Source organism: Crotalus tigris, unplaced genomic scaffold (assembly GCF_016545835.1).
Source record: "Crotalus tigris isolate CLP2741 ecotype Arizona unplaced genomic scaffold, ASM1654583v1 scf7180000017605.3043972, whole genome shotgun sequence".
NCBI lineage: Eukaryota > Metazoa > Chordata > Lepidosauria > Squamata > Viperidae > Crotalus > Crotalus tigris.
The window spans coordinates 2,009,316-2,037,210 of NW_024096508.1; the positions used below are offsets into that span (position 1 = coordinate 2,009,316).

General features: G+C 38.2%; 1 protein-coding gene across 2 annotated transcripts in view; it reads left to right on the forward strand.

Moving 5' to 3' along the window:
* Positions 1-23,222, forward strand: part of SAMD4A (sterile alpha motif domain containing 4A) — a 157,399-nt gene extending 134,177 nt beyond the window's left edge. For both annotated transcript variants that reach the window (XM_039321170.1, XM_039321161.1), the window contains 6 exons: positions 315-400; positions 4,976-5,094; positions 5,703-5,904; positions 9,311-9,437; positions 11,697-11,780; positions 16,158-23,222. In XM_039321170.1, coding sequence (XP_039177104.1) covers positions 315-400; positions 4,976-5,094; positions 5,703-5,904; positions 9,311-9,437; positions 11,697-11,780; positions 16,158-16,186 — 647 coding nt within the window. In that variant the 3' untranslated portion in view covers positions 16,187-23,222. The remainder of the gene's footprint in view (positions 1-314; positions 401-4,975; positions 5,095-5,702; positions 5,905-9,310; positions 9,438-11,696; positions 11,781-16,157) is intronic.
* The last annotated feature ends 4,673 nt before the right edge of the window (positions 23,223-27,895 follow it).

Sequence of the window (27,895 nt, forward strand, 5' to 3'; positions counted from 1 at the left end):
ATATTTTTATTATATTTTTTATTTTACTTATACTTTTTTATTGTAATACTAATGTAAAATGATAATAACAATAAAATATTATAAAAATGCATTTGATTGTATTTTTCATACTGGAACTGGAGAAGCAGGAGACCCAGCAGCTTCCTTTTTATAAATAGATCTACATGGAATACCAGGTTGATACCACAGTAACAGAAAGCAAAGGATGGAACAAAACTGAAAAAGGCATCAGTGTCCCATTGAGGGTGGATTGAGTCCATTCTTCTTATTAAATTCAAAGTTATGTTGTTAATGATGATGTTGTTATTTTGCAGTTTGTACTCAGCTCCTTGTCTCCAGGCCTGACGAGGAGAATATAAGCTCCTATCTACAACTCATAGACAAATGCCTAATTCATGAGGTGAGTAATTTTAGGGGGCCATAGAAATGGAGGGAGATTTGTAAACTTTTGTTCTCTCTCCATTTCTTAAAGAGATTTGCTGTATTTCCTAGATATGCAAATATGACCATTTGAGGATGAATATGGCATGGATGTGGCTTAGTGATAGTTTCTCTGCTCTAAAATCAGTTTGTGCCCTGCCAGGTAATATTGGGAAGACTCTTAATACAAATCAATGAAAATCCATTGCCAGTTATTATAAATACAGTATTAAATAAGGCAGTCATAATTGTGGGGAAATGGAGTATATGATTTCTAAGGATCCTTTCTGGTTCTTTGCTTCTCTGTTAATAAAATGATGTTAGAAAGCTTTTGCTTTACAATAAACAGACTAATGAAAGAAACACCTCTGAGTATAATTGCTATTAATTTGCAATTACAATTGGCAAACATTTTCCTTATATGGTTCTAAATACTTTGGAGTTTATTCCCCTCAGTGAATAATGATCTTGCATAAGTCAAAGGTTGTTGCCATGTTCTTTGTCTGTGGTCACACTTGGATCTCCCTCTATGCTGCAATTTCTGGTCAATCTTAGCCGCCTATCATCACCTCACCTCAAAGCAAATGGTTTATATTGGGTTTTTTGCTCTCTTTTTGCCCAGGCTTACAGTTTAAATATAGCTGAAGCTGACTATTAAGAGAACTCATTTGTTTCAGTCCAATCTCTCATGAAGTGCTACTTTCATTCTCCCTACAAATGTTTGCCAGTCTGGTGCAGTCTGACCAAATCTGTCATTTTACAATATGTCTATTGATATTTTTAGCCATCCAGGTCATGGCTGTCCCAAAAGTGCTTTTTTCACGAGGCAACTGAACTTTCTTTTTTCTCTTTGAAGATGTTTCACTTCTCATCCAAGAAGCTTCTTCAGCTTTGACTGGATGGTGGTGAATTTATGTCAAAATTGAACAGCCCTCTCTCAACATAGAGGGAGGGATAGGACATCATCTATCTCCAGTTTACAACACAGTCCTTTCAACAGTTCTAAGAAGGCTCCACACCCATTTGCACTACTCAGGTGACCCTGATGACACAGTTAAGCCTCCAGGTGGCATCAATGACTCTCTAAAAGAATGCAAATGACTAGCTGTCTGCAAGGAGTATAAATCCTTCCATTCCCCACCATCCAGTCAGAGCAGAAGAAGCTTCTTGGATGAGAAGTGAAATGTCTTCAAAGAGAAAAAAGAAATCCAGTTGCCTTATGAAAAAGCACCTTTGGGATTCTTTTTATGATAGTGTAATAATATTTATTCCACCTGACCCTTTCTGGGCCCTAGTGAGGAAAGCAAATAAAGCTATGATTTATTAACCACAATTTCTTAATTAAACCTAAAAAAGATTCAGAAGTAAAGAAGTTCAACAAAGATAATCAAAATAATTAATTTTAAATCCTATGAAGATAGATTGGAGGGGCAGGAGACGTTTAGCTTCCAGAAGGGAAGATTGGCTAAGAGAGATGATAGCACACTTCAAGTAACTGAAATTACAGAAGAAGTAGTAGAAGGCAAAGGTTTGTTGTCTGTTGTTCCAAAATGCAAGAGATGCAATAATGATAAGTTGCAAGAAGGCAGATTCCAGTTGATCGTTAGGAACAAGATTTTTTTTAATAATAGGAACATTCAATCTGAAATGGACTGAACGTGCAAACAAGAGGTGCTGCTTATGGTTGAAGAGTGCAGTGCCAAAGTTGGAAGTAGAAAGGAAAAAATATATAATTGATACAGAAATGATATAGTGGTTTCTGCCAATCCAATTATTTCCTGATTTCTAATCCAGTCTTCAAAGAACCTAGACATGGACGTGGGCAATACATGGAATATACAGAAATTAAATTGTTTATATGATTGATACAAGTAAGTGGAAAAGATCACTTATAATAGCAACAGATCATGAATTCCTCATGCAAGTTCCAATTCAAGCTAAAACAGAAAGTCAGTCAGTTTCCAGGATATATCTTGAGCATATACCCACAATTTTCAAAGAGAACATTGGGAATTGCTTTAAAGTCTTGAACCATTTATAGCAGTGGTTCTCAACCTGTGGGTCGGGACCCCATTTGGGGTCGAACGACCATTTCACGGGGGTCGCCAAACAAGGCTGTCCGCCATTTTTTCCTCTTTTTCTTTGGCCACGCCCCTGGCGCCCCATGATGTATAAGTAGTTGGGGGTCACCACAACATGGGGAACTGTATTATGGGGTCGCGGCATTAGAAAGATTGAGAACCACTGATTTATAGGGAATCAGAGAAACTGGTATAAAATCAAAGATGTTGTTAAAGATAAATTTGAACAGAAAATGCCAAAGACCAAGAAACAGACGAAAGCAAGCTGGATATTAGAACAAACAGTGGAAATTGCCAAGAAGCGAAGCCAGAGCCAAGAAAGACAAAAATTGTAGGAAGGAACTTTGAAAAGAATTTCAGAGAGCTATTAAAAAGACAAGAAACAGTATTACAGTGAAATCTGGAAAGACATCAAAAATGAAAACAGATACAGACAAATAAGATCCAAAAGATCCCCAAATTTAGAAAGAAATTCCAACTTTGCATTGATTTGCTAAAAAAACACCAATGGACAAATAGCAACTGATTTCAAGAAGATCAAACAAAGTTGGAAGGAGTATGCTAAAATTCTGTACAAGAGAGATATCAACATCCAAGAGTCCTTAAAATATCATCCCTATTTACAAGAATTTCTAGTACAGTAAGATGAAATTAAATCAGCACCTTGGTCATTACCAAGTCAGAAGGCTACAGAAATTAATAAAATATTTCTAAAGATATGACAAGCAACAGAAGAAGGATTCTAACCAAACCGTATTAGCAGATCTGAACAATAACACAATGGCCAATAGATTAGAAAAGGTACCCCAGGAGATTTAACAGTATGTGCAAACTATTCTATAAATGTCCTTAATTTCACATGCTAACAAAATAATGCATAGAGATATGTAACATAGATTGGTATCCTTCATGGAAAGTGAGATGCCAGATGTTCAAACTGGTTTTAGAAAATACAAAGGAATATGAAAAATATGCATACTTGGTAAATGAGAAAACCAGAGAATAAAATAGAAAATGTAATAGAAAAGCCTTTGGTTGCGTTGACCATGTCAACCTGTGAAATCTCCTTAGAAAAATGGGAATCCCAAAATTTCTAATTGTCCTCTAAGCAGGGATCCCCAACCTGTAGATCACAACCCATTGCTGGCCATGGCCTATTGTCCACCAAACCACATGAATGGCTGGCCGGTGCACGTGACTGTGCATGCATGCACAACCCTACGCACACACTTGTGTTTACACCCCCACACACACACACACACAAAACCTCCCGCTCTGGGCCACCAACTCTGAAAGGTTGGGGAATTCTGCTCTAAATTTAGACTTTAAAGAAACAAGATAGAAAGAGTATTAATGCTTTTGAATGTTGGTATTATAAAAAGACTTCTGAGAATACCATGGTTAGCTTAGAAAACAGAGGGGTCATAAGCAAATCAATCTTGAGTATTTGCTTGAGGCAAAATGAACAGGTTCAAGTTATTATATTATTGGATCCATTTTGTGAAGACTTGGCTCTTTTGAGAAATTTGTAATGCCAGGAAAAATGAAAGGAAAAAGAAGAAGACAACCAGTTCCAATGGAATGGACTTGACCACAGTGGCAGTGGGTGCACTGTTGGAAAGCGTGGTGGGTCAACTTGGGACAGATCAATTTGTGTGGTTGTTAAGGGTTGACACTGATTTGATGGCACATTCCATTATCTCTCTGGGAATTGGTTCATCACTAATATCTTATTGTTAATTGGTTAACAATAAGATGTTAGTAGTGAGCTAGTTCCCAGAGAAAAGATGCTCAACCCCAGTATCATATCAAGCTGGGACTAGACAGCCATCTTTTAGGAATACTTAAATCTGGATTCCTTCGCTGAGTAGGGGCCAACCCTGGTCTAGGCTAGAGTGTGCCTTCCAACTTTTTAATCATGCTAAGCCAAATAGAGACAAGTAACATTATGGCTGACATGAGACCAGTGTTTCTGAAATGTTGATCCCATGAGAAGCCTGAAATGTTTGCTGCTAGGGAAGCCACATGAAATGGTGCTTGGCAACTTGCACTTGGAAAGAGCAGTAATGGCGTTTGGAACTTGGGGAGAGGCTATTTCACAGCCCCTCCATAGAATGACAACGAGGATCGCAAAATTAGCCAAATTCACAGCATCAGCCTGTGGGGATTCATCTCCGTGATGCTAAAATGCAGAAATGTCTGTGGCTCAGTTTGTCTTTCTACAAAGCATAATTAGTTATACTTAAAAATATAGATTCAGACTCTTGAGTGTAGAACGTGCTGTTTGAGTACAGTAGTTGCCTCTAACAAGGTATTGTGTTCTCACTAGTGAAATATTTTTACTAATAAGCCAGTCATCCTAATGATGATGGTGAAAATCACCTGTGACTTTTTCTTCTAATCATTATTCTATTTTGAATGTTTACCCCCTTTTCCCTTCCCTCCACCCTCCCATAACTCCCTCTCTTGGGCAGGCATTCACCGAGACACAGAAGAAAAGACTGTTGTCATGGAAACAGCAGGTGCAAAAACTGTTCAGGTCTTTCCCTCGCAAATCCATCTTAGACCTCTCGGGATACCGGCAGCAAAGAACGTAAGATTGGGGCTTCGTCCTGCAGACTCAACTCCTGGGAGTGCCAATGCTATAGAGGGTTGGCTGTGTTAATGCTGTGGGGCTAGGCCTAGAGGTCCAGTGGGTGGGAGGCACACCCATTGGATCTAGGAGAAAAAAAAAAATCAAGGTTCACAGTTGCCCAGGAACAAGCCTAATCCAGCCTAGCAACTTTTACACTTCCACTGTGCCTGGAAACTGTAGTGGGTTGAGTGATTTGTGATCAGGTGACAGGGTAGGAAGAAATCACACATACAAAATTATTAAGTTCCAGATTCTCAACAGGAATGTCGCTTTAGTTCAAATTAAATTATTTGCAGTGATTTATTTATTTTGGTCATTTCAGTGCAAATCTCTAAAACAGTTCTGTAATTCTGTGAAGCATTATTTAATTACAGCATTTTAAAGTAGGTTTGCCATGTCCATAGACAACGTGCAAGAGCTTTAGCTTCAAGGCTCCCTCAGAAAGAGGGAGATTAGGGCACTTTAGCCAAGTTTGTATATTTATCATGACTGAGGTGTCTGTTTGGAGTTTATAATACAGGAGGTGAATTGCATGGACTTTGATTTGTCTGATCTTTTTTTCTCAGCCGAGGTTTTGGCCAGTCAAACTCCTTACCGACAGCTGGATCTGCAGGTGCAGGAATGGGCAGGAGAAACCCACGCCAATTCCAAATTCCCTCTCGAAATCTCCCCACTACACGGCTGGGGCTTTTGGGTCCCAGTGGCCTCCTAGGAGCCAGCCAGCGCAATGGAGCTGCCAACCCCACTCTCTTAAAGCAAGGAAGACAGGTGGGTATCCATCAACTTGTGGGTGATTGCTCAAAGCCACAGGGCCTGTGATAAAATGAGACAGAAAAGGTTAGTGCAAACTAGAGAGAACTACTTCAGAAGTGAGGTGGCTGGATCGCCCCTCAGTGAAAACCTCAGTACAGATTCATCCAATGTTGTCACTGGCCCTCTTGGGATTTTCTGTTACTGAACAGAAGCATTATCTAAATAAACATCATGTGGAATTAATTTAACAAGCGTTGCTGCCACGAGGTGTAGAGATAATCACTAATATCGATAACTTCAGAAAGGATTTTTACAGATCTGTGCCAGTTAACTCTGCAAAGAGGCATCCTGCCATGTTAACTAAACAAACTGCCTGTTTTATAAACATTCAGTTCAAAATGTAGTACAGGTAATCTTCAACTTGCAACCATTCATTTACTGACTGTTTGAAGTTACAGTGGCATAAAAAAGTGATTTATGACCTTGCACTTAAGACCATTGCAACATCCCCAATGGTCACATGATCAGAATCTGGGTTCTTGGCAACTGGAATGTATTTACAATGGTTGCAGCATCCTGGGTTCATGTGATTGCCATTTACCACTTTCCCAGCTGGCAAAGTCAATGGGGAAAGTGTCTATGGAGATTCTCAATCACCAAGGTCGTGGTTGTCCCAAAGATGCTTTTCCAAAAGGCAAGTGGACTTCCTTGGTTTTTTTTTTTCCTTGAAAGCATTTCACTTCTCATCCAAGAAGCTTCTTCAGTTCAATTCAGAACTGAAGAAGCTTCTTAGATGAGAAGCAAAATGTTTTCAAGGAAAAAAATAAGGAAGTCCAGTTGCCTTTTGGAAAAGCACCTTTGGGTCAATGGGGAAAACTGGGTTCTCTTTACAACTATGTGATTTACTTATCACTGCATTGATTTGCTTAACATTTGTGGGAAAAATGCCATAGAATTGGGCACACCTTACTTAGCAATGGAAATTCTGGTTCTAGTTGCAGCCATAAGTTGAGAACTATTTGTGTGTATGTATGTATGTATGTGTGTGTGTGTGTATGTATGTATGCATGTCTCTGTGTGTGTGTGTATATATATATAATAAAGTTGGAAGGGACCTTGGAGGTCATCTAGTCCAACCCCCCCTGCTCAGGCAGGAAACCCTATACTATTTCAGACAAATGGCTGTCCAGTCTCTTCTTAAAAATTTCCAGTGTTGGAGCATTCACAACTTCTGGAGGCAGGTTGTTCCACTGGTTAATTGTTCTAACTGTCAGGAAATTTCTCTTTAGTTCTAGGTTGCTTCTCTCCTTGGTTAGTTTCCATCCATTGCTTCTTGTCCTGCCTTCAGGTGCTTTGAAGAATAGCTTGACTCCCTCTTCTTTGTGGCAATCCTGAGATATTGGAGACATCTTGCAAATGTCAATGCTGAAAGAAACGTACATCCATTTCATTGCCATGATACTGTTTTTTGGGAGCATCTGGCAGGCAGTTGTTGAAAACTGATAGTCTTTAAACTAAAGCTGTCTTTCCAAAGATGGCACTCTCCAAAAAAAGGGATTTTTAACTGCCAGAATTCCAAGGATCTGTGCAGTAGTCTTGGGAATTATACTGTAATCCCTGCACGTGCATTTGTCCATTTGAGGAAAAGCTGGTCTAAAATCACAAGGCAACCTCTACATGTGTATGATTCAGAGTATGTATATTTTTTTCTTTTATGGAAAAGAAAAAGTATCACTCACCTAAAGTTCCTTTGTTACTCTCTTTCCAGTTTCCTTCTGGGACTAAACTGAACACTCTTATACTGAATTTTCAGTTTAAAAATGAAAAATGAAAGAGATTGTGCTGGCCAAAATAGTCTGCAGGCATTTCCTGTTTTCACTGTCTTTAGTGCTGTAAAGAGGTCCTGTAAAGGGGATGAGGATTGCTGAGGGAGGAAAAATAAAATGCTTTCAGTGCAGGAGAGACTGGCCATTGTAGGGATTGATGGTCTTAGTCTGATCTGTTCAAAAACAAATGCAGCATTTGGTAGGTTAAACTGAAGTTGTACAGAAGAAATACAAGCAATTGTGGAGCTAAAGGTTTACTCAAATTCATTCCTATAGGGTTACTGTGTCATAGTGTGATTTAGCATCTACACATACTCAAAGAAAGCTTTGGATCCATAGTGTGGATAGCATTCACACATATTCAAAAGAATCCATTGGATCCATTGTGTGGATAGCATTCATACACTCAAAAGAAGCCAGTCCATCGCACTCAATATGCTAAACCTGAATATGATCAGTTGATGTATTATTTAATTCAGTTTAGCTGCCACCTGACTGTTAAATCAACCATGGCAACTTACAATATAATCAACCATAAAATCACAATACGGTACTAAACAAGATGGGATCCAGTTTGCTTTATGCAAAAACATAGACAAAAACGCATCCAACAAGGGGCTCCAACCATCTTAAGTCACGGTCTGGGAAAACAGTCAAAGATAATGTAAGGAGGGAGGGAGTGGAGGTGATCCAGGGCCTCAATTTCCTCTGTCTATTTTCGTCCCAGGCTCAAATGTGAAAGAGATGTCTTTACTAGAGAATGAAGTCAATGGCCGATGGCAGCAGCAGCATTCGTGGTCCTTCAGTTGGGTCCAACCAAATATCATTGAAATTGTTCATAAGCAGATGTAATCAAATCAATCGTAGGTAGTCCTTGATTAGTGACCACAATTGGGACCAGAATTTCCATTGCTAAGCAAGGCAGTTCTTGATGAGTCATGCCCAACTTTATAACATTGTTGTCCTGGTTGCTAAATGAATCACTGCAGTTGTTGAGTGAATCCGGTGGTCATTAAGTGACCATTGATTTTGCTTGTTGGAAACTGGCTGGGAAGATTGCAAAAGGTGATCACAGGCTGCATCCATCATAAACATATGCCAGTGGTCAAGTGTCCAGATTTTGATCATGTTACTATGAGGGATGCTGCAACAGTCATAAATGTGAGGTCCGGTTGTAAATTACTTTTTTCAGTCCTGTTGTAATTTCAAACAGTCATAAATGAATGGTTGTAATTTAAGGACTACCTGTATGGACAAATGCAATTGAAGCAGGAAGAGGTCCTGAAATGAAATGTTTTGCTGCTCCCTTTCCAAAATTGGGGCAATTGTCCCTTTTCTGATGAAATCTGACACACCAGCAAATTAGCCTTCTGGTATAATTCTAGAGCAGGGGTAGGCAACCTTGGCTCTTTTATGACTCGTGGACTTCAAGCTATGCTGGCTCAGGAATTCTGGGAGTTGAAGTCCACGAGTCATAAAAGAGCCAAGGTTGCCTACCCTTGTTCTAGGGATTGTAATGTTGCTAGGGACCTTTGCCTTTCTGCATTTATGACTTGCCTTCTTTTAACAACTCATGTTCTGTTGTCTCTCCATAGAATCTTTGGTTTGCAAATCCAGGAGGAAGTAACAGTATGCCCAGCCGAAGCCATAGTTCTGTACAGAGGACCCGTTCACTGCCTGTCCACACCTCTCCTCAGACAATGCTTATGTTTCAGCAACATGGTAAGTCTGATCAGTTTTCTTCTTTCTCAGAGCTCCGTCACCCTCTTATGTCCCCCCTGAAAGAGTGATGGGCATGTTAACAATTCCTTTGGGAAGATCTTTAAAAGTAATTATTTGGCAAGAGGTGAACTCTCCCCCACCCCACATTTTGTGTCAAATTGAATTAGAAATTAGTAATTTTCCCTTGAACTGGAAAACAAACCACCATTGAACTCTGGACTAATAGTCATTGGTCATGATTCGTATAGCGGATCATGCAGGAAAATTATCTTGAGGGTTTTTTTAATCAGTTCCTATTTACTTTGATGAAGCAAAATTTCTTGAATTTATTGCATACAAATTGAGCATTTTGATGAAATTCTCTGAGTGAACTACAGTGTTCTTGAACCTAGTTACGGGATGGCCATCAGATAGGAGCCATCCCACTGACTTCCTACTTTTCCTTTAAATCCTCTAGGAAAACTTCATGAGGCAGCTTCTTCCATGGAGCTTTTTCAGTTTGGGAAATGTGGGCAGTGAGGGAGACCTTAAAACGATAGGAAGAGGGATAACAGAAAATAACGCCAACAATAACATTACTGTCCCTTCCAAGAACCCAGTAAAGCACCCTTTGGAGAAATTCAAAAGAAATTCTCAAGCATCTTGAAAATAAGATAGAAAAACAGAAGCCTAATTCATGGGAAAAGAAACCTTAGAAATTGCAGTGCGGGTTACTCCTCTACTTATGACCACCAATTGAGCCCAAAATCTCCATTGCTAAGCAAAGCAGTTGTTAAGCGAGTTTTGCCTCATTTTATGACCTTTCTTGCCACAGTTGTTAAATGAATCACTGCAATGGTTAAGTAACTGTTACTTGATTGCTAACTGAATCTGGATTTCCCATTGACTTTGCTGGTCAAAAGGTCACAAAAGGTAATCACATCACACACACACACACACACACACACACACACACACACACACACACACACGACTCTGCAGCCATCATAAAGGCATGCCAGTTACCAGGCCTCTCAATTTTTATCCCGTGACCCTGGGACTTCCTGCATCAGTTGTAAGTGTGAAAATGGTCATAAGTCATTTTTTTTCAGTGCCATTGTAACTTCAGACAGTCACTAAACAAATGGTTGTAAGTCAAGGACTACATGTACAGATTCTGGCACTGTATTAGTTTGTTAATATTTATATTTTAATGTTTTATCATGTTTAATGTTTTTATCAATTTATTTGGTTGCAAGCCACCTAGATTTGCCTCTAGGTGAGATGGGAATAAATAAATACATTATTTACTTATAGAGCTATACCCATAAAAAACACTGATGGAAGGGCCAAAACCTGCCAGGCAACAAATCCTCTTCAAGTATTAGTTCTAGGGAAAATAATTTTGATTCCCAAAAGTTGTTGCTGGGTTCTACCCCCTTTAATTGTTTCTGTTGAAATAAAGGGAGATATTTACAGGGAATATTATGTTAAATCATGAGTTATTTACCATAAATAAACCAACTTTATTTTATTAAGTCTCACTTAGCAGGGTTCATAAATCACATCAAGTTGAAATAGTGATTTGCAGATGTCATGCAGCATGCTAACAAATTACACATAAATAAACAACTTATGGTATCATTTAGAATCCATAATGGCTGGAGGGGTTACACAGAATGAAGTCAGAATGAAACAAACCTCATTTTGACTTACCATGTCCTGGGAATGTGCTAAAAGTTCAGGACTATGGAGCAACCAGCTTCTAGCTTTTTGTAACAGGAGATTTGAATGATGAATTCTGGAGAAGGATCTCATTGTAAGATGTCACGTATTGTGAGCAAGATAAGAGTCAGAGTGGCATCAAATTGGCTCAGTCTCTGTGAACTCCATGAACAAAAGCACAACTTGTTCCTAACTTCATTTAAGGTGTATGTTGAAAGTGTATGTTTTATTCATCCATCTGTTTCTGTGTCGGGTTATGCATCTTTCTCCATATTATATTGTTGTCTTCTGTCTTAATTTGCATCTTCAGTAGATATAGGTATTGCAAGGAATTGGAACATTATTGTACATCTTCAGATTGCTTCAAAATTATCTAGAAGAATTGAGAAAACTTCCGTTGAACCTAAAGTGAGAAAGTCCTTTTTTTCTTAAAATAATAATAATGACACCTTGCAATAGCTATACCGTAAAGTTGTGTTTCGCTAGAGGAAAAACCTTTCAAATAATAGTAGCAGTTCTCATCTTCTGTATTTAGTCCTCTCATTATCTTTGCAGAGTTCCAGGTCCCAGTGACAGAACCTGATATCAATAATAGGCTGGAGTCCTTGTGCCTCAGTATGACTGAACATGCCCTAGGAGGTAAAAACTGTTAATTTTTTTCTTCTCTCTTTTACGCTCAGATTAAAATTGCATCAAGCCTTTCTGATACTGTGAAGCCCCAAGCTCAGACTCCTGCTATTTGACTAATAGGGATTTAATATTTGAATGCTACATATATGCAAACTCTCTTATTTTTGCCATTGAAGTGGTAATCTTTGCAGTTTTAGACTTTCATTTTCTGTTAGGCACATCAGCAGCTGAACATTAATTCAGCTTTAATCCAACCACATTAGAAGCATTAGTGCTATTTGTAATTGTTCTTCAGTTTTCCCCAATAGCTCATCAGGTTGCTTCCAACCTGGGGGTTCATCTACCAATATAATGTTGGCTTTGTCCTGGTGGGAATGTCTGTTTTTTATGAAAAAATACTAGAATGTATTGCCACTTTCTTTTCCAGTAGGTCATATTTTGTCTGATTCCTCATCTATCACCTGCCCATTATCTATGTCCTAGGTGGGTCTGGAAGCATCCAGATCAAACTTTCAAGATTTGTTCCAGAGGGATGCATTATCTCTTCAAGTGACATGCACAATCCTAATATTTATCATGGTTATTATTGTTATTTTCCAACATCTACTCATTGAGCTTAATGCATCCCTTATAAGAAGAGTAAAATCACATAGAGTTAAAACAAATATTAAAAACACTCAAGGGTATCCACAGGATGTGATCAAAAAAAGTTAAATAAAAGTTAATAGTGCATTCAAAATTCTGCTTTTTTTAATGTTTCACACATAAATAAAAGCAGGCAGAGTTTTTATCAAACCATCATGGCCACCATCTTCATGTTTGCACCGTATCCTGCAAACAATCCTGAAACATTCATTAGAAGCAACAGTTACTAAAATCAATAAAAGCAGAAGAAATCCAAACAGGAGACCACTAGAAGATGAATCAGAATTTTAGTGTATGTATAACAGAAAGGAGATAAAGCTGATGGTTTTTATATTCATGATACAAAATCACTGTCTCTCAGGCCAACTCACCTTATAGGATTGTTGTTGTGGAGAAAATACTAGGAGGAGGGTGTGCTTCATATGTTTGCTGCCTTAAGTTACTTGTAAAAATAATAAAAGCGGGATATAAATAAAAAATAATACAAGGGCAAATCTGTTTCATCACTATATGTGCAAATGTCCCAAGATTTTCCTGGTTTCTAAAAGAACTTCAGTTGGATTGGTAGAAAAGGAAGAAAAAAAAACATTTGCTTTTAAAAGACATCTTGCTGAGACATTTCATAATAAGACTCTGTTCCCTATACATTGTTTTTATTCTGAAATGATCAAGCAAGGATTGTCCTTTACATAACATCTCAAAGAGAGAGAAAAGAATTGAGGAGTTTTGGATTTTATTTTTTCACATCAAGTAAGATAGGATGTTTTTTTTTTTCTATTAGAATAAACAGTAGAAGAAAGGAAACCTAAATATCAGACTGATAAACATGATTGTTTGACTAACCACATTAAAAGGGAGAATTGTAATAGCTGGCCTCAGAGTAGGATGATGATTAAAGATAGTTGTGGGACTAAGGATGAACAAGCTGCCTCCATCCTTAACAAAACATGCTGTGTCTCTCCACCATATGTGCTTACGTAACTTACAAGCCACAGCCTTACCAGCAGTCTTCAGAAGTATTTCCTCTGTCTCGTTTCTGTGCTAAATGGAGAACATTATGCAGGTTTGTGAGTTAGAAGGAGGGGGAGACAGGAGGGGAAGTTTAAATAGACAGTGGCTCCTTTTCATTTTTCCCCCTCTTTGAAATTGTCCAATGCAGGGCTACCAGATCTAAGCTGCAAAAAGAGTATTATCAATGACTAGATAATATTGAAGACATATAGAAAACTTTTTTAACTTCTCTGTCATCTAAGAGTTGTCCAGATTTTTGCAGCCCAGATCTATTGATGCATTTTAAAGGTACACAGTAGAAAATATTGAGAGATATAAGCATGATTCACCGCTAGGACACATAGTAATATGGTTCCTTTGGTCACTGAGGATTATAAAGGATGCCTTATATATCAGAACCAAATCAGCTGTGGTTTACCAGCCTTTGGATACAGTTGATAGGGAGGGAAAAGCCATCAAAGAGAATTTCCTACTGCTAGAACAAGTTAAAGAAACGATGATAATATGGGCAAAGAACTTCGGATATAATATAGAATTAGAAAACTGGCAAAAGTTATGGGAAATTACCTAAAGCAGTAGCATATAAAGAAAACTTATATAAAATGTTTTACAGATGGCATATGACACCAGTGAGATTAACAAAAATGTTTAAAAATACTTCAAACAGGTGTTGGAAATGCAAACAAAGACCAGATACTTACTATCATATCTGGTGGACATGCCCAAAATCAAAAAGATTTTGGGTAAAAATACAATTATGGTTGGAGAAAATGACTAAAAAACAAATAGACTTTAAGCCAGAATTATTTTTGTTAGGAATAATAGGAGCAAATTATGAGAAAGAGTGTATATATTTAATTCTACACGTACTAACTGCAGCAAGAATTGTATTTGCCCAACATTGGAAAAATGAAAATTTACCAACTGAAGAAGTATTAATTAAGAAAATTTTAGAGTGTGCAGAAATGGACAGATTGACTTTAAATATAAAAGAGAAAGAACACTCAGTGCATTTTAGAACATGGGATAATTTCTATCAATGGCTAGAAACACCAGTTAGAGAGAAAGGAATGTGATATGTAACTTTGAATATATATTAGTAAGAAGACTATTGAGTGATTAATTAACATATTGTTTATGATAATTAACTATTATCTATTATTTCTTGTTAAACACATGAACCCAGACATGCTGTTTGCTAAATATTGAGAATGTTATTTGGAAAAAACCCAGCCCTAATCCCAACCCCAACCCAAAACCCAATCCCAATCCCACCTCATTCCTAACCCTATAAAAACTACTACAATTTATATATATATAAAAAGAATTTCCTACTGCTGAATGAACACATTTATCTTGAAACAGAGAAAGCCACAAAGTTCTTTAAGGAGACAGTTATAAAGCTACCAGCTGTCTAAGTGTAAAATGGTCCCTAATAAAATACACAGTGCAACTAATGATTTTTTTAAAAAAAGACAACTTTAATAAATAAATTGAACCTTTGTTTATCCACTCCAGTATATAGGAAGGGAACCACATTATTACCTCCTGCCTGTAGAAAATCCCAGGTTCATTATCTATCAGTTCTAGCTAAAAGATACTGAATGCATTGGAATAACTGGGCAATAAGTTTGACCTGGTGAAAAGTACTTTATTCTTTTCTTGAGGAGCTACCAAGAGAAAGAAGGGAAAGAGAAGGGAAATACGTTGGTGTCAGAAGGTTGACAATTACTTGTTATTAAAGACGAATCCACAAAATGATTCTGATGGAGTTAAGAGCTGTTGCTTCGGATGAATGAATGGATGAATGAATGTGCTTTGGTGTTTTTTGCTACTAGTCATAGATCGCCATCTGTTGGATTTGCTGAAGCATTGTCCCCATAATGGCATGTATAATGCCATAATATTGCAATGCTGAACAGATTGGAACAGGAATGGGTTTGGGACAGAAAAGGATTTTACTTTTGTCTCCATTTCTCTTGCTCAAGTCCCCATCCAATCCAATTTATTATAATGATTGTTACTTCACTTCCTTGCTGGAATCAGTCTTCAAGGTGATGCCAGTTTACCGCAGGAATGATTGCCCTTTTGAGGCAGTGTATGATTTGATTTTGTATAAAGTTATATGTGTCTTCTCATCATTAGAGTTACAATGTCAGTTTAGAAGATGATCTTCTCTTGCAAGCTTTCCTGTGGGAATACTGAAATCTAATGAGATTAGATATTCTTGCAAGGGCTTGGCCAGGTACAAATATTTAGTTTTTTGTGGTTACTATTGAGCAGCATCCTGGATACTGTAGCATCTCAGGAGGCAGTACTGCCAACCCCCAATTTGAAAAATCTATTTATATATACCTAACCTGACCATCTGACTCAACGTCTTCCCAAGAGAAACCAAAGTAAAATTGGGATAGTACTGCCATTTATCCATCTCCTCTTAGAGCAGCTTCTACCAGCATTGCTTCATTGCAAAAAGACTTATGATGGGTAGGAGATATTTCTCAGTGGGCTGAATTTTTACCTATGATCCTCATTGCCAGATGTATCTGAGGAAGGACCTGGGGAAAAGGGGGTGGAAATATGAGTGCCTTGCTTCACAAAAAATGGTAGGTTGAGATTGGTTGGTCTTTGCATTACTGTATTTGTATTACCTCCTTACTTCTGAATTGGAAAGCCATCTCCTGTTCCTTTTGGGCAATGATTTATCTAACAATGTCCAAATTCTTACAGATGGTGTTGATAGAACCTCAACTATCTAGAAGATGGAAGAATCTGCAGTGACAGCGCTGGCCGTGAGAAAATTTGGCTGCTGGACCAGTGGTAGATTTCATGATGAGTCCCTTGTCATGCTAAGGATCCCTGGAGATACATTGCATCCTTTCATTGCTGTTTCTTTCTGTTCTTCTTTCTGTCTTCTCTGTCTTCTCCATCTCTGTTTCCATTGTGAAGGGCTGCTTATCTTAATGGTTATGTCAGAAGCAACACAGGAATTGTGTCATCAGCGATAACACACACACACACACACACACACACACACACACACACATACACAAAACAAAGCAAGCTGATGGGCTTCACCTAAGGGCTGGTATCCCGGTGCATGTCTTAAAAGGGCAGGTATCTTAATAGCAAGAGAGTAGGCAGGAGGTCTCCAATGGAATTGGGTGTGAGGGGGGTGTTAGATGCAAGTCTTCTATATGAAGAAGAGACTTTTGATGCTTGGTCAAGAAGTAGGGAATCGCACATTGTCTGTCTGTAAATATGAGCTGTATTTCACTGACATTCAAACCATAATGGGAGCTGTGATTTCATTAAGTGGAATAGAAAGGAATCTCAAAAGGCCAACTAGTTTTGCCTCAGTTACATTAAAAAAAAACTAGCTTTGAAGCCTGAGCATTGTTTACATAAGGTGGGTAGAAAAGAGCATGTTGCACGTGCTTCAAACTCCACCTTCCTTCTTCTGCAGAGAAACAATGGGGGTAAAACCAGCCTAGTTTCTGAACTTGCCCTAGAGAGTCATCATGCACAGCCAAAATCCCTGCTGCTCTGGAAACCTACCAGTGCCCCAGTCCCAATTGCCAAATTCCTGTATGAGATTGTACGTATGTGGTGCAGATAAAATCTCTTGAGACATCCAGTGGCTGGGATAAGGGCACCCCCAGAAGGAAGGGATACCAGCAGGTTTGACTAGAAGCAAATCCAAGCCTTCTGATCCTGGAGGAACCAGGGATTCCCACGTTCCTTCTCATCTTGCCATTAATAATAGATCTTTTGCATGGTACCTGTGTGCGTGCGTGTGTGTATATATATTTTTTTCTTTTTGGTGTCATAGCAGGTTTTGCCTTTTTAAATAATGTCAAGTTTCTAGAAAAATTTCAGGCACTTGTAACTTTTTTCTTGACTTTCCAAACTGGGCCAGAGCAGGATGCCAAAGAAATGTTGTAGAATAGAAAGAAGAAAAGTTGAAGAGAGGCTCCTGTTCCTTTGATTTTGTGTGAATGAGAGAGAGAGAGTTTTAAAGATGCTTCATTGAGATTTGGCACTAGAGCATTGGGATGCTCAAGAATAGTTTTATGAAAGTTGGTATCATCTTAGAGAACATTGCTCTAAACTTTTTGTGTGTGTGTGAAAAAGCAGAGGCAAATACACCATGGAGATTTTTTTCTTGGTTTGGTAGTATTTGGAATTCATAAGTTAGGGAAGCAAATTTACCACATCTGTTCCTCCCCTCACTCTATCCCTCTTCCAATGTATTATCTACATAACAACTAAGAAACAATTAGCAAAATAGCATTAGGATTGCAGCCTCACCCAGAGATGAATAACAGTGTGCACCAGCTGCAATTGCTTCCAGGCTCCTCCCAAGCATCCCTAGAGGCTGATTTGCCCCTAGAGAAAATGAAAGGGCGAAATGAGATGCTTTAAACCTCTACGGGGAAAGGTATTTAGTTAACGCCTTAAACCTGCCAACTACCAGCAAGGCCAAAATGCTGATGACTTCAGCTATGCTCAAGAATAGAGAACCCTCAGGCTGGTCTCTGCTTTAACCCACATTTTTCCACTTTTATCCTCATTATGTGCTGAGAGGAAGAGACTGCTTTTAAATAGATATGTGTGCATACATGAAAATGCAATATGTTCCAGTGCATCACCTACCAAGTGATAAGGTGTCAGTTAAAAGTTAGTGTTTCACTTTATCTTTTCTGATCGTAACAGTGCAGAAATAAGTGATGCTTCAGCTCTATGGTAACTGTCCAATCCACACCCAATAACAAAATTACATTTTGGTACTAATAGCTTCCTGTTCCTCTTGTGGAAGAAAAATAGCCGTGCATCTTCTTACCCAAAGATGCATCCTTAGTTCGTGTGTGTGTGTGTGTGTGTGTGTGTGTGTGTGTGAGAGAGAGAGAGAGAGAGAGAGAGAGAGAGAGAGAGAGAGAGAGAGAGAGAGAGAGAGAGAGACAAACAACAAACTGTATATAGTGAACAATAACCCAGTTTGAAACTGTTTGCATTATCATGGCTTCTTGCATTAGGAATTGTAGTTTTGTGAAGGTGCTGAAGATTTGTCATGATGAAGCCTATGCTACAGATTTAAATTGGTTTGAAACTACTGCTAAATAGGAATACTCCCCCCTTCCTGAGCTTTCCATGGTTCTTTAATTTCAACTCCAATACAAAGGCAAATTTCCCAGAATTCAAAGACATAAGACTGCAGCCAGCGTGAAAGTGGATATGCCCAAAATATGATGCAGTCAGGCCTATTTCAGTAAGTCTGTAGTGCAAATTACTGTGGGTTTTTTTTCTCCCCCCACCCAATAGGGAATCCATTTTTGATAGTAGACATTTTTTCCACCTAATCAAACCTAAAGTAGTGCCAAACATTTGCTGCTGCTTCTTTTTGGTTAGAAAAGGGAAGAAGCTAAAGGACTGCTTCTCAAACTCTTTTTTATTTTATTTTTTAATTGAGCCTGTAAACAGAATCATAATGGGTTTCCGATAGCAGTATTTTAAAGAATTAAAACTGATATTTCTGGACAAAAGTGCCAAAATACCCTTTGTTTTGTTTTGTTTTGTTTCATGTTTACTAGAATGCCTGTTAACAAAGAAAGGAAACATGGTTTTATGTTTAGTAAAGAAGGAATGCAGTGTTGGAGACAAAGATTTTGGAAAGTGATTTTTAAGGCACCTGAGAAAGATGTAATTTGCTAGGCTAGTAGTTTTAGGCAGAGGTTGTTTTGAAATTGATGGATTCACATATTTGTTCATTGCTGTAGATCAGCCTTTCCCAACTGTAGATCCATTGCAGATTCCCAACCAGCATGGTATATGGCCATAGCGGTAAGGAATTCTGGGAGTTGTAGTACAATGTATCTGGAAGAGACCAGGTTAGGTGAGGCTGCTGTGTAAAATAGACTGATTGGTTGCGGTAGGATAGGGAAAGCAGGTGGCATAGTTTGGATGTAGAAACTGAGGGAACAGTTCTGTAGACTCTTGAATATTTTGGAAGTCTATAAACCATGTACTTATGCAGGAATCAGGGCTGGGGAGAGGAGAAGTAAGAAAAATAAATGGTTCCTCAAAATCAGGGTGCTATTATAGATTAAGGAAGCTTTAGTCCAGGGCCGCCTAATCTTGAAAATTTAAAAGACTTGTGGACTTCAACTTCCAGAATTCCCTAGCTAGCCATGCTGGCTGTGGAATTTTGGGAATTGAAGTCCACAGGTCTTAAAGTTGCCACGGTTGGACACCCCTGCTTTAGTCTATCTGTGTCTGCAGAGCACCACGTTGGGGAAATCTAGTCAAAACACTTAACAAATCTGAAATGTTTATTTATTCCTTTGCTGAATATAGAAAACAGAAGTTATCTGATTATTGAGATATATTATTTTGGATAGACATGTGACATAACTTGCTATGGCTGGTACCCATGTAAAATTCTGGTGTTAATAACCATATACATTTTTCTTCTATTTTTCCCCCTTTGGAAAAGAGAACTTATTTTCCATGAACACTGTGTGTAGGTACATTGCTAAGTTGAGCATGCTTTTTGTATCTTGTGTAATGAACATAGGCTTCAGATACATTTTAGAAGCCACCATCCCTTCCTCTTAAATCCTGTATTGAGTGCAGGTAGAAAACGTAGAAGATTTAAAAAAAAACCTCCAGAATTATCCAAAATAAAATTAAATGTATTTATAAAAAATAATAGTTGCATGCTGAAGGCCATGGAAGTCAAATGTTTAGTATTTTTTTAAAAAGTGGCAGTGCCTTTCATTTTTGTATTTACCATTTATTGCTCAATGCAACTGTTTTATAATAAGCAATTATATGATAGTTTCAGAAAATGCAAACTATTTCACTACATAGAAATGTGTGTTCTATTTTTTTTTCTTGTTCTCATTACAAGAGTGTGTAAGCTGAATACCTCTGCCTGCTCTGCCAGAGATAACTTTTACTATGCGGTTATCATGTATGAAATTTATATTGGTGCTTTTCTTTCTAGTGATTTATGACACTTGTTGAATGGGGAAATACAGACAAATTTATGTAACATAATTGGGGATGTGAGGGTAAGGGGATGAATTCTAGTTTTTATGCTGCTTTGAAATTTATTTGAGGGATAGTAGTTGACAAGAGGAAAAATCCAGTAATGCAGTAGCTGAGGCATTTTCATACTTATTATCTCCACTGTGATAACTTTCTGTATTGCAACCCAAAGCAGTTCAGCATTTTGAAGGGTCTTTGACTATGATTCACAATGGAGAAATAAACTGTAGGCCTTAGTACTTGTCCTGTGGCTAATTATTACATTTAGAAAAGAGCCTGATTATATGGCGATGAGAGGTGACTACCATTTGATGCGCTGCTTTATCCCCAATCAGCATTGTTAAATTCCCAATTATTGATGCCCCGTGTGAATTAGCCAGGATAACGTTTTTTAGGCCTTCCAGCTCAGCACCCAAAGTGTCTAGTCACTCATTGTTATTTAAAGAGATTTAAAGATTGGTCATCAAGACTCAGCTTTGGCCTGTTTAGGTAATAAACACACTTTACTGAGACTAGTAGCTTGGCTTAAAAAGGAATGTATTTCTGTTTTGTAGCATCTAATCCCAATGTTATCTCTTATCCAGTGTTTCTCAACCTTGGCTGCTTAAAGATGTGACGACTTCAGCTACCTGAATTTCCTAGCCAGCTCTGCAGGTTAGGGAATTCTGGGAGTTGAAATTCAAACATCTTCAATTTGCCAAGGTTGAGAAACACTGATCTAATCTAATGGCTCTTTAAAGCACGGAAAGGCTTTGGAGCTTCATGCAAGAGATTTATGGGCTTCCACATAGAGCTCCATAAACAAACAGCTTATTGAGAGCATCATGTTTGTGCTAGAATCCTATAGGGCAGGGGTGTCAAACTGCCAGCCCACAGGCCGGATGCGTCATGGTGAAACCACGCCCACCCCATTGCCAGCAATGGAAAAAAGTTGCAATATGTCGCAACACATCATGTGACGTTGTGAGTTTGACACCCCTGCTATAGGGAGTGAGATTAATCGGAGGAGTTAGGATTCGGTAGACAAATGTCCCACCCATAGATAGTGAGACTCTGTGTTCATTTTGTGTGGTAAACTCAGCGGCATCTGCAGGTGGCTGTCACCAGGGGACTGGTAATATAAGCAACATTGTCACAATGGAAGCTCCATTCCTTTGGTAGATGTGTTGTGAAATTGCATGCATGTAAGAAAGGGGTAGAGCTTGCCTTGAGCTGCTGCTTTTGTCCTTCTGAAGAAGGCTTTTTATCTTGCAAATTACTCTGGACAAGCTTGAGTATTCAAACTCAAGAAGATTACAAACCCGCCTGCCATGAGGCAGCCTCTTTATTAGACATTGAGCTTTGGCAGTGCCTTTTCCTCTTGTCTAAGATGAGGCCAAGAAACAAAAATATCAACAAAAACAAATCTTTCGTTGTGCTGTTTGCTGCTCCTTTTTGGCAACTGGAACCTTTTCCAGTTTGATATCAAGATTCAACCCTGTTTTCCTTGTCTTTTCTTGGGAGCAGGCAGAAGAATGTTTCTTGCTGACCTGCTCTATTCCCTGAACAAAGAACTGTTTTGATGGGAGACATACAACTTTGTAGGTGTTTCCTTGTCTGTGGCTGCAGAATTATGCTCTGATTTAGCCCTAGAATCCAAGGTCCACCTTACTGTCAACTTCTTTAGTGTTTCTCTTCTTCTGGGTTTCAAGCAGCTAAATTAGAAACTCTGGATGTTCTTGTTTCTCCTTCCCCATCTCACTTAGGAACACACAAAATGTGACCTACAGGCATGTATCCTGTCTCTTTAGCTGTTGGCCTCAGGGGTGTTGCATCCTCTGCTTTCACTAAATGAGATGGGGAAGAGAAGCAAAGAGATGTTCAGAACAGTAGCAAGTCCACCTTTCTTGTAGCATGTAGTGAATACAATCCCCTTCCTGCCTCTCCCATCAAGGGTTTTCTGGATGTGCCTGATTCTAAGAAGTAGAAAGAGTAGATCTTGTAGAAAGTATAATTTGCACACAGCTATGATAACACTAAAGTTGATTTTATACAAGTCATCAAAGTTTGCAAAGTGAGTTTTATTTTTTGTATTCCTTTAATCTTTACTTAAAAGGTGAATGTGTATTCCTCTGGGAGGAATTGCAAGAAAACAGGAATGTTAATAAATGTTTAAAAATAAAACAGAATACTTCTTCCCTTATTAATATATAACCCTTATGTATTTATGCCTACTGTAAGCAACTGAAACAGCTTGGATTTCCATTTTGTTGCATGCCTGCTATCGGCAAAAATGAAAAAAGAGCCTTCTATTGTACATGCATGCATTTTAGTCTTGATCTCTTTTTTCTGTTTTATTTTGTTTTATTTTGGTTAGGGGGAAGCGTGTATTTCCCCTGCATAAAGTTAGTGCACAAAGAAATATTTTTGCCTAGTTAATGTTGCCAAGCAATGCATATTTTTAAAAGAAATTTGTCATATATGGAAATAGCATGTTTGTTTACATGTATCAGCTTCCTGATTAATCAGAAGAAGAAGGAGGGGCAGGGGAAAAGTCTAATGTTTGGGGAATGCTGTAATTTCTTTGCAAATGTACAGTTTTCAATTTGTTGTTATTACTGGTGAAACACCCTTGTGATTTCAACTTGCTACAATATATATTTATTACTCGTTCTCCTTCCATGTAACTAGGAATCATGCCTATGTTTCATATCAACGTTATATTGAAAGTGAAGGGAGATGATTAATACAAGATTTTGTAACATTGGGGAGTGTTGCCTCTTTATTTGGTGTGTTTGGATCAAGGAGAACTCTTTTTCCTCTGAAAGGGGAGAAAAACCTTCCATTAACTGGGAATTAATTTCAGCAATGGCTTTAATTCAGCATTCTGTAATGTTGTAAAGCAGGACTGAATTGAATAGAAAAACAGGATAAACATCAAAAAAAATATGCTCAAGACATCCTTTACCAATTACCCAGCATTCTGAATAAAACAAAGTTTATGAGGACATTTTTGGACCTTATTCCAGCTTCTCAGGTAGCTAATGGCATACGCAGGCATCAGAAAAGCGTTCTAGGGCAAGAAATGGTGGAATAGAATCATTAAAGAAAGGATACAAAAGGAGGGATAAAATGAAATGTGAATGACAAAACTAAAATAATTTTGCAATTATTCTAAATACTTGAATTGTTCCACAGTGAGTTGGCCATGGCTAGTTGGCTGCTACAAGTTTATTTATTTATTTATGAGACTTATATACCGCTTTAAGTGCAAGCACTCTCTAAGCGGTGTACACCAGTAAGCAATGTATATATATATTTACATTGCCCCCAACAATCTGGGTCCTCATTTTACCTACCCCGGAAGGATGGAAGGCTGAGTCAACCTTGAGCCGGTGAGATTTGAACCGCTGACCTGCTGAACACAGTCAGCTAAAGTGGCCTGCAGTACTGCACTCTAACTGCTGCGCCACCTCGGCTCTTGTCCCATTCTGTCCAAAAAGTGTGGGTCCATTCATACATTGCCTTGTTTATCAATCTCAGCAACTTTAAGATGTGTGGACTTTGCTGAGGGGAATTCTGGGAGTTGAGGTCCACATATCTTAAAAGTTGCTGAGGTTGGAAAAAATGCTGCCTTAAGGCATGGGTTGTTCTGTACTTCAGAGTAGGCACGGTTCATATATCCTCTATTCATATCTTTTGTAAAGCTAAACAACTTACAGAAGAGAACATGTGGTTGGTCTGATCTGGATTTAGCACAATGCTGTATATGAACCCAGTTTTTGAAATTTGTAAAGCCATGATTTGTTGCATTGCGTCACAACTTCCAGCATTTTGAGGTCCTCACCAGGTTGGCAAGGCATGTTGAAGACCACATTTCAAAAAAGAATGCATTTTATTCTCTCAAGTGTCCTTCACTTTTTTGGTCCAACCAAACTCTGTGAGTAGAAAAAAAAGATGCTTATGAAGATGTTTTTTGTATTATTTTAGAGCATGTAATATTGTACAGGCTGAACCAATTGTAGCTACATTTTTATTAAGTCGGTGATGATTTAGTCTGTGATTTACTCATCCGCACATAGTGCAGACCAAATGTACTGGGCACATGGGCCATAGGCGCTTTTTTAATAACCAGATATGAAAATTGTCTGCAAACTCAGACTCCAGATTCCAAATCTATATTTTCATTGAATCAGAATAATGACTCTTAGGTATGCTGGTACCATATTTCTTTATGTATTTATATATTCAGCAGATTTTTAAAGCCATAAATATAAATGATTCATTTTCACATTTATATATATGGATGGATCATTTATCTGGAAAGAAAAATGGAGCAAATAATTCCAAATGCCATAGCCAGAACCACCTTATTAATTGGACAAATTAAAATATTGGAGAGGCACAATCATTTTCATGTCAAGTTGCTCTTCCTTTCTATATCTGATGTATGTTCTTTACAGTATGGTTCTGAATATATTAAGTTAAGCAATTCCATGATGTTTACAACTGCACTTTTCCAGTTATATAGTAGGTACTGCTACTAAAAGCGTAGATACAGAGACCACCGTTATAAAGTACCAATGTCATGGTAAAAGATGCTTAGTAAATCTGCTGACAAATTCTGAAAATGTAATACATAAGATGAAGACCCTCCCTGATTTAATCTATCAAAATCAAAATTCAGCATAACATTTACACAGCTTTGTGCCTGTTTGCTTGTTTGCCGCCCATCTCTCCAAGGTACAACTCTGGTTGGCTTACAAACATTAAAAGCCAATAAAACATTGAAGCAATAAATAATCATAATAGTAATAATTAATAATTGAAATATGGGGAGGAAAGGAGCAAGATGGACACGGGGGAGGTGGGGTCTGGTCTTAATCCATCAGTCATCTCCAGCATGATGCATCCTTGTTGGGGCCCCAGGCCAACTGGCAGAGCCAGATCTTCAGCCCTTACAGAAGATCAGAAGGAGGGGTGTGGGTCTCACCTCAAGGGGCACAATGTTCCAAAGGGCAAAAAATTCCTTGATCAACAGGTTCCGCAGCATGTCCATTTGCCGGAACCGGTTTTGGGGGGCAATCCCATTGGGGTGAGATGGTTCCTCAGATAGTATGAATCCATGCCATGAAGGGCTTTAAAGGTAATAACAAACACCTTAAGTTATACCTGGAAGCAAACAGGCAATCAGTGCAGCTCACAGAACAGAGTTGTAACATGGGCCACCCTAGAGGCCCCAAGACCTTCCCATGCTGCCACATTCAGCATCTCTTCTAAATACTGTTCAAGGATAGCTCCATGTAGAACGCACTGCAGTAGTATAAAGCATGAGATGACCATGGCTTGAGTGACTGAGCTCAGGGACTCCAGATCTAGGAAAGGGCATAACTTATGCAAAGGCTTTCCTAGCCAATTTATCTGGATTTCTCTGAAAAACTGCTAATGCTGAGACGTTTCTGTTAGAAGTTGTCTTTTTCCCAACATACTATGAGAAGAAGGCCTTGCAAATTTGTTATATTATACTATACCTAGACAAGATACATAAAATCTGTAAGCATTCTCACATCCAAGGAGTTGTTTCAACAAGTTAGCACTTGGATATGCCAGCCTTAATAGAATAGATACCACTCCAGCTGTGGTGGGTCTTTAATGTGCAAAACTCAACTACATCAGTAACAACACACGTGATACCTCTGGGTTTAGAGGAAGCTGCTCTACAGACTGAGAGAACTCAGTCATTATGGGCAAGGACCACAGTTTCTACTGGATTGCACCTGAAGAAAAAGATGGGAATTAGGAATCTATTCCGTCTTCCAACTTTCACACAAGAGGTAAGCAAAATTAGTGAGTCATGAGCACCACCCAACCATTCTTGAAGTGATATACAGCTTATGATATTTTGGAGGAATTACTAGAAAACACTAAGTTGATAATAGGAAAATGTATATTGCACATGAGGATAGATATAATGAAAAATTTACCTATCCTGTTTTATTTTTGTCAATGTATGAATCTTCTATGTGTAATGACTTTCTCTGACACCTTGATTCTTTGCATATGCTTGCTACATGATAAACAAAATGCAAACACAAGCTTTGTTAAATAACATAACCAGTTGGATATGAAGGCTGAGCATAATGAAAAATTTAGGCCATCTTTAATTTTATGATTGGTAGCAGCTTTATTTGTTCATTTGGATGGTGGTTTACATAATCTGCCTTATAGCCAAACATGACAGCATTTCCTCCTTAACTGGGCATTTCTTCCGTGTCTTTGTTCCTTACTAAACTCAACCAGGCCTCCAATCATAGCACAACAGGACACATATCTAAACTCCCACTGAATTCAGCAATATCTTTATTAAAATCTTTCTTGCTCTTCTGACTTGCTCCAGTATCTTTCCAAAGGGCCTAGCAAATATAAATATTGTATCTGGGCAGGTATGCTTGGAAGGTGCTTCTCTTTGACTGTAGCATGATAACAAATATTAATTACACCTGCTCCTTGGGATTATACCATATCTCTATTCTGCAGACTTTTCTCCTGTGCAACTCTTCTTCAGTATTCTAGTATTAAAGGTCTTAGCATGCCTGTGCTTCTGCAGATGCTGCATTAGAAAACGAAGTTGCACAGAGCTTATAAACAACATGCTGAGCTATAATCCTTTTATTTTAACTGAGCTGTTCCAGGTTTAGATGATGATTTAATCATATAAAATAAAAATCAGCAATTGTAGTTAAGTTCCCTTGTTATTTGAAAACTGAGCTGGTGTGTGTTTTCACATCTGGTTTAATCATCTCTTGGAAACTTCCTCTTTAGATAGAACCACCAAAGGTACTTCAGAAAAATTATTTAATGAGGAACAGGACATTTATTTGCTACATTTAAGGACCTCCCATATCAAATGGCCTAGATGACTGTTGTCAGCCCTTCTAGACAGACCAGACAGGAAACTATAACCATGAATTCTAATGCTACCTTTATGTAAAGTTGCAGTAACAGAATTTGCAAGTCTCAAAGCATGTCCCCCCCCCCTTCCCTGCCTTTACTTTCTAGACTAGAGAACTAGGAAAGCTTCTTTTTGAGATGCTTTCTCCACACCCATTCCCCCTTTGGACTCAGATTTCATTTATTTCCTTATGATTTTTGCTTGCTTGCTTGCTTGCTTATTTATTTATTCTCCCTACTTATTAGTTTGTGTTAGTTTTTAACCTACTTGTTTAATTTTTTTAATAAAAATCATTTTTTTTTTTAAAAAAGGAAGTTGCATTTAATTAATTAAACAAGCTAAATTTATTACAGTATTCAATATCTGCCTCATAATCTACCCATCACATTCAGAATAACAACTCTGTAGAAAATTTTGGAAGAGCCCAAGGAGGCCTGACTAAGATTGAAAAGGGATTGTCTGATGTACAGAAAAAGATACATTTAAA